Raw genomic sequence first — 8,125 nt, forward strand, 5'->3', positions numbered from 1 at the left:
GCAGAACAAAATCTTTGTAGTATGGCACATATAAATCTAATATATATATATATCAATAGAGTATATGTATACTTATTGTAAGTTGTGCTTTTAATATTTCGCTGATATAAAGTGGTATCACATTGCATTAGTTTCATTTCACCTCTAATACACATATAAAAAGACAAGCATATATAAACTATTACGCTCTGATTTCAAATTAACTTTTGGACCTTATATAACTTCTACAAATATTAAGAAACCAATCCACATATCTATATACAGATAATGCAACTCTTCAAATAATTGCATCCGCATCAACAAAATCAGCAATTGCTTGATAATAGCAACAAGGATAAAATATGAATGACATCTGCATATATAAGGTGAATAATTTCATTTTGCAAGTCACTCTTCCAATGACTCTTCGTCGCTGTGATCAACCATAACTGGTTCTGGACTAGCTGCATCCATCAAGAACTGTGACCAATCCTTTCCTACATGAAATTCTTTGTCAGAATGTTTCGCAAACCCCAGATACCATATTACCGAAGCAACATGTGCACACGAACCTACAGTTCTGGCACCAGTCCGACATTTGCAATACCATCCTTGAATTGAACATTCATTAAACATAATCCACGATTGGTGCACTTTTGAACTCACATGCCTGCTCTGTATTTTTGCACTGATAATGTTACTCTCCACTTGACATACTGAAACCTCATACCCTCCTGTGGCATTCATGTGTTCCTTTGTGTATCCTCGAGCCAGATTTATCTGATAAACACCAAGCGTTAGATTACGCAGATCCTCTTCTGACAACACTGGAAAAAGAATGGACGCACTTCTATTGATTTTGGTCCATAGACTCCTTTTAGATGCAAGCCCCTCTTCTTCCATCTTCGCCTGGAGGTTGTTTTTCTGTTTGGACAGAAACAACATTTTTGTCCCTAATAAATCCTGTTGTGTATCACCCGTGCTAAGCTCTAACCGATACGTATTGCAAATGGCACATACGATCCGTACCATATCGCCAATGAAGGGTATCGGTGAGTTCGGTAGTATTCTGTCCAAGGATCTTATCTTTTCTCTTCTTCCTAAATGACTTTATCTTTCCTAATGCCTCCCTTGGCACCGCCTCACTTTTGGCCTTGAGTTGAGCGTTCGCCCCTGTGAGGAAGGCTCTGGGTTCTGTCCCCTGGCCGAGACACACCAAAGTCTATAAAAGTGGTAGTTTCTGCTCCTGCTTAGCGCTCAGCATACAGGGAGTGGGACGACTGGTTCGCCCGTTGTCAGTATAATGTGACCGGGTGGGGTGTGTTGCTTGGTGTCTTCGGCGGCATGCTTCAGTGATATAGCACTATAAAAAGGGCAAAAGTTCCATTATACAAGAAGACACAACATGAATATACCGCAGTCTCCCAAAACACGCACCTCGCACAACATACACGCAACACACCGCATACATGGGAGGCCGTCCTTACATGACGTTAGTACGTTAATTAATCAAACAAACAAACAAACAAACTGTCCAAGTACTTCCATGTCTTCAGACGGCCATTCACAGACTCCACCACCCATCTGAAATTGTACAAAATACCGTGCCTTAGTTTTATCAAACTCCAGAATTCAGTGAAATAAATTCAAAGCCCATAGTATGACCATAATTTCTACTAAGGCTGATTTTTTGTTTGTTTGTTTGATTAATTAACGTCCTATTAACAGCTATGGTCATGTAAGGACGGCCTCCCATGTATGCGATGTGTTGCGTGTATGTTGTGCGAGGTGCGTGTTTTGGGAGACTGCGGTATATTCATGTTGTGTCTTCTTGTATAGTGGAACTGTTGCCCTTTTTATAGTGCTATATCACTGAAGCATGCCGCCGAAGACACCAAGCAACACACCCCACCCGGTCACATTATACTGACAACGGGCGAACCAGTCGTCCCACTCCCTGTATGCTGAGCGCTAAGCAGGAGCAGAAACTACCACTTTTATAGACTTTGGTGTGTCTCAACCAGGGGACAGAACCCAGAGCCTTCCTCACAGGGGCGAACGCTCAACTCAAGGCCAAAAGTGAGGCGGTGCCAAGGGAGGCATTAGGAAAGATAAAGTCAGATAGGAAGAAGAGAAAAGATAAGATCCTAAATTTAGTCGCCTTTTACGATCATGCAATAGGGGCAGCAGGTACAAAGTAGAAATGTGAGCATTATATTTTTGAATGGTGTTGTTCTGATTACACGAATAAGCAACCTAATGTTATAATGGATGTTATTCATTGAATTGATTAAATAAGTTCCCTTTGATATTCGTTATGTGGCAAATGATATTTGGAAAGCGAATGAATAATACCATAGAGGCAAGAATTAATGTACTGCAAACAAAAATTACCTAATTTTGGTCACAAGACGGGAAGCATTGCTCTCTGCTGTAGTGTGTTGTCTTTTCTTGGAAAATATTGGCATCTCTGTTTGTATTCCGAGTTCTTGTAACAGCTCAACAGAATCTCGAAATCCCCTGTCAACTATAACCACATCATTATCTGCAAGCCAATCATTTATTTCTTCAAAGTTTCTTCTAATAATGTGATTAAGGATGCCTGCATCATTATTTTTGCTGTCCGCAAAGTACGGTCCTAAAACACTTACAATGTATCCTGAAGTTGTAACAAACATCATAGGTTTTACCAGTGGCTTATGCTTGTGCATACTATAACTTCTACGTTGGAACAAGTATTGACCACTCTTCTGGATGTATATATATGTTCCATCGATAACTAGAATAGCTGGCTGCATAAGTCCTCCAAATAGGGTCTGTGCCAAAGGTCTTGTGTGTTTCGTAATTACATCCTCACGGCTGATATGTTGGAATCCTAAGTATGATGGGATGAAATCCTTTACAATAGCGTTTCTTGCTGATGAAACTGCTCGCCTGATGGAATCCTTTCCTATGTTATACACGGTTGACAGCATTTTATTTGACATACCTCCTTTCAACTTGGTGAGTTATATACCAACACATGATTTCATACTTCTGTTCTTTGTATTGCGCAATGAACTTTTCAAATGAGAACACAAGTTATAAAACTGTTCCTTATCTAACCCTGTGAGTACTTAATAATCATCACTACTGAGGGCATCTGGCGTGCGCTCGGTTGGCTGTGCAGCACTTGTTCGGCACAGGAAGTTGTCAAGCGAGTGCAACAGAACCGGTCCGGAACTTGTTCTGCACACGTTCCGGCTGTTCCCGCCGAAGAGGTGGTGCAGAGAGAACACATTACGTCATCAAGATGGCTGCTGCATGGTAAGTTGTGAGTGAGCGAAATAATTTCTTCGCTCAATCGAAGCAAATATTATGAAAAGGAAGATTATTAGGCATGCATATCATTTTCTATCGTACATTTTTTAACATTTTCATTATCTCTTAGTACCTAGGATGTAGATATCACTTATAAATTACTTGGATAATACAGAAACATTGTTGCTGAAAGTGAATGTGGGACACGTGGTTCTACTCGAAGTAGTGCTGTACAGTATTGTCACCTACATGAAATATGTTAATCCGAAGGGTTCTGATTTTTATAAATACTTGCATGTAATTATAACTATCTGATAATATAGTAATTGTTAATAAACAAGATTGCTAGAAAATTCAGACCCCTAATGACACCTTTGAATTGTAGATGGACACTCTTGATTCCCTAACCTACAAGTGCTTGATATGCCAGTGGACCGGTTACATTTTCCAAATAACAGCGCCTGACCATTCCCTAGAATCTTTGCAAAAGCAGGAAGAATCTGGAAATACTGAAATTTTCATCGACGGGGATTACAAGTAGGTGATTTCGAAGTTAAATACACAATCCCAAACATAAAATTATTGATATCTTGTTGTTATTTGAACGATGAAATGTTGAGTTGATACGATGTGTAAGCTCTAGTAGACCATCTCTACTTGCAGGCGACCAAATCTCGCCAAGTACTGTTCTCATCATCACGTGTGTATTTGTATGTAGGTTACCCACAAATTTTCATAACATAAAGTCACATACTGATAGAAGACGCTACCATGCAGGTTTCCAAAAATACTGCTTGAAAATTCGTGTTAATTCATACAAATACACATACAATGAGATTTTTATTTAGTTATCATATTGGCTTATTGGTTTTTTTCAGAATTTACCTCAGATGTCCTGAATGTAAGTTAGTGTTTCATGCATGCTGTGAATCATATGATCTGGAGTAACACCTAACGAAGGAGTAGAAAGGAACAATTTGCGAGAAGTGTGCAACTGCTGAATGAGGTACATTATATTGATAATAATGATACAATACTTCGATCGATCCGTTCCTTATGCGGAGCGTACCAATCGTTCTAAAATTATACGGTACCTCTTAAAGCAATGCGTTTGGATTATTATATGATGGCTGGACCCATATAAAAGATAGGCTTCGAATATAAAAGCAAAGTATTACTGTGTTCAAAATATAATGAATATAAAGGTATTACCATTTACCTTATTAGTTTCGGCATATATTAAATAAATAATCATTTAATTCCAGGAGAAAAAATACTATCGATCTTGTTTTTAACAAAAAAAGCAATTCGTTGACATTTAATTTATCTCGAGTTCGCAATCTTGGTACGCCTTAAGAAACGAACTGCATGTACTTGTACTAGTTCGGTTTGGCTGATACAGCGCGTTCCATTCGGGATACAGTAAATCCGTATCGATACAACTGATACAAACCGGTAAATGAAACGTATGACAGGTTGCATAGTCTATAAAGTAGTGAAATGCTAATAAATCGGCGTTACACAAAAATAACTTTTAGATAAATTCTTTTATTCGATATCTGGTGTATATCTATAATCTCCTTATTGCTTGTCACTTTATGATAAAACCTACATGTATTCAGTTCTAAAATAAATATACGACATTGCGTAACGGCACATTAAACATCTCTAAGGTGGGAGAAAGGAAAGGAACAAATCTCGGTATACTCAGGTACTGATAAAATAGAACAGAAGTTTGTTTACCTCAACGTTACGATTGCAAAGACTAAATGAAAGTGAAATGTTGATTACCCATAGTAATATTCAAAACCATAGGACGAGTGAATGTATATAGTCGTAATTCATTTCAAGTTGGGTAAGTTATTGTTTTCCTGGATAGTTTGATATCATAACACTGACAGCGATTTCGAGGACGTAGATGAATAGATAAATATTTGTGGATCGACAATGCGCTGAGGATAATAAATATTTACTTTAGGAAATTAAATGGATGGACTGATGGATATATATAACAGCCATGTGATTTTATTTAGAAAATACGTGATATGAAAAAATCAGGATATCTAAATGTCTACTATAAAGCATTAGTACATATCCCGATTTTTAAATGATATTTCGAATCTCGTATTTTCTGAAAAAAATCACATGACTGTAATATATTCTTCAGTCCATCCACCAAATAAAAAAAAAGGTATGACAACATCTATTTTCATTGAGATGACCCCTTGTGTGTTAAGTATACGGGGACAGAGGGATATGATCAGTTGTGACAATTAGATTAAGTTTTATTATAAAGAGATAGTTTGTAGACAAGAAAACCAGAGTACTTAAGTACTGACGTCATTAAAAACGAAGTATCAATCGTTATTAGCATACTTCCGAATGGTTTACATATACCAGGACCCAGCCAGTAGGATGCATGTCAATTAATTAATAAAGACAAATTTTGTTTTTTTTTTTTTAGGTAGGGGGGTAGGTAAATATATCCTAGTTTTTCACTTAATTTATTTACAGTTTATTTTTTGTACACATGTAATAAACTATACTATTCTCTTTGTCATTCTACATCATATCACTTAAGTCTGAAGTTTGTATCGCTTACTAGACAAATTATTTCTTATTAGCGCATTTTTTATCGTATTATAATTATTTTTAAAATACAATATGCATGCATGTGATAATTAAGAAATAGTACATTCCCTCGCGTTTTTTCTTCTTTTTTGTCTGTGTTCTGTCGTCTGTCTGTCTATGGTATGTGTGTGTGAAAGAAAGAGTTGGAGAATCCTTGTGTGTGCGTTATAGCTTACTATCCATGTATAGATTGATGCATTTATAGATCGATGTTTGTTATGTCTGTGTATGCATGCTATACTATGCCACTATCATGATGTTGTTATGTATGCATACATTACGTTTAGGGTTCAAAGAAATAATATCAACTGGGATTTTCCAGATGACATGGAATCAAATCAAACATAAATCTGTTAGATACGAATTACTTCAAATGGTAAATATGGGACAAGAAAGTAATTCCAACCCCGGGACAAAAAAAAATGTCAAATTTTCAAGGCGATCTACCCCTTTCTCAAGACATACAAAACGAACACGATTACATAATATGATACGAACAGTAATTCGGGACAAAGTAAGGCGGGACAATATTTAACTACACAGCACAATGGAGTCGCAATTTACCCTTCGGCATGTTATCGTTTTATTACCTTGACATTGCAAAAGGAAAAATATATAATATGAAACATTATTTCCTTTTGCATCGTGAATATGAAAAAAGTCAAAACAAATTATAATGCAAATGCACTCTCCATGGCCACGGATGTAAGCATGCGGTTCGTCTACCCATAGAGACCGGATAAAACCCCACGTGATCTGGCAGGTGCATTACCTAGAACCTTTTTTCACTCCCAGTTTCAATGGATCGTGAACGCCCTGCCGTGCTAGGTGAAAGGCCACACGGCTATTTACCACTACACCACCCGATCACTTGCTATATAAATGCGTGTGTGTAAGAATGAGCATGTTATGCATTGCATCTAAGGATGTATACGGGCATGCAAGAATTTGTGTATGTTCGCATACATCTATGTATATTTTGTCATGCTATATGTCATGCAGGATAATACTATGATTTGTCATATATGTGCATGTTTGTAGATGTAGGTATGACATAACAAAACGCAAAAGGTTAATGTCTGAGTGTTGTGGGTTAGTGCGTATGAATGTGTTTGTCTGGTGTCTATTTATGTGTATTATGTAAACTGTTTGAAAATTAAAAAAAAAAAAATAAAATATTTACATCCGTCATGGCTAGTATAATGTTTTACTATAGCTTTTAAAAATCGGTACAACGTTAGGGAAAATGGAAAAAAAAAATAAGGGAAGAGGTCCATACGATAAAGAACCTGTGTCTATCACCATTAAACTATGTCCATATGTTTTACTGCGTTTATAGCAGCAATTAAAATGTCCGATATCTGAAGATTAGAGGAATCGAATACTTTAGATTGTTTCAAATAAATAAGGAGGAGGTTAATATAATTGCACATGTTGAATGTCTTTATTGTATGCTTTAGATTAGTGATTTATCCAGATCCAAAACATTAATATCTAAAATGTTCCATAAAATGCCCTAGATCATTCTGATACTCAATGTACGAAACAAATATTAATCATAGGTGAATCATGAAAATAGCTGTACTTAGTTCCAAAATATGTAATCAATTGCTACACAATATAAAAACAGTGGTTAATTACATGCGTTTTTCTAAAAGGTACATCAGTTGTTATATAAGTACTATTTATGATATTTAGATATATTTATAAAAATTGATATAATATACTGAATAAATACACACAAATTCTACTTGTGTTAATGAATATTGCATATTTTCATATATAATACTAACAATATCGGAGTCGAATTTACTTGATTTTTTTTGTTTATTGTTACGTATAGCGTGGCTTTAATTAACAATCAAGACATTAAACATAAACTCTCTATATAAATGGTATGAATTCTTGTTGATGCTAATTTGCTAAAAGACACATTTTACTGTATAATTTTAGGAATTAATTATTATCATTAATTTATTTATACGCAGGTTCATATTTCAATTATTTGTAATAAAGGGAAAACGCTTTTTGTCATGCAATAACTCTATCGGTGCATTTTCATAGCATGCATACATGTCTTTGCAAGTCAAGCATAAATAAACGCATGTGAGGTGGGAGTGGGTTACGTTATCATCTATGCCGACGTCTACCTTATCCCTGCACCTTTACCTCACTTTAGTGGGGATTTCAGGAACCTCCCTTCGCGGTGCCTTGT

The 8,125-nt window shown here is 36.1% G+C and overlaps 1 protein-coding gene across 1 annotated transcript; it reads right to left on the reverse strand.

Moving 5' to 3' along the window:
* Nucleotides 1–387: 387 nt before the first annotated feature.
* On the reverse strand, nucleotides 388–2,777 carry LOC138310013 (uncharacterized). Its single transcript, XM_069251161.1, has 3 exons — nucleotides 2,374–2,777; nucleotides 1,522–1,563; nucleotides 388–1,060 (listed from the first exon to the last, which is right to left on the reverse strand). The coding sequence occupies exons 1-3, from the start codon at nucleotides 2,775–2,777 to the stop codon at nucleotides 388–390; spliced, it is 1,119 nt and encodes a 372-aa protein (XP_069107262.1).
* Nucleotides 2,778–8,125: the final 5,348 nt, after the last annotated feature.

Source organism: Argopecten irradians, chromosome 16 (genome assembly GCF_041381155.1).
Source record: "Argopecten irradians isolate NY chromosome 16, Ai_NY, whole genome shotgun sequence".
Taxonomy (NCBI): domain Eukaryota; kingdom Metazoa; phylum Mollusca; class Bivalvia; order Pectinida; family Pectinidae; genus Argopecten; species Argopecten irradians.

Bases quoted from the DNA above. Each gene is read 5' to 3' on its own strand.
- LOC138310013 (XM_069251161.1), bottom strand. From the start codon at position 2,777: ATGCAGCCAGCTATTCTAGTTATCGATGGAACATATATATACATCCAG. The intron at 1,564-2,373 runs GTAATTTTTGTT...GTACAATTTCAG, and splicing joins CGTCTTGTGACCAAAATTAG to ATGGGTGGTGGAGTCTGTGA. The intron at 1,061-1,521 runs GTACTTGGACAG...AGAAAAGATAAG, and splicing joins GGCCGTCTGAAGACATGGAA to ATCCTTGGACAGAATACTAC.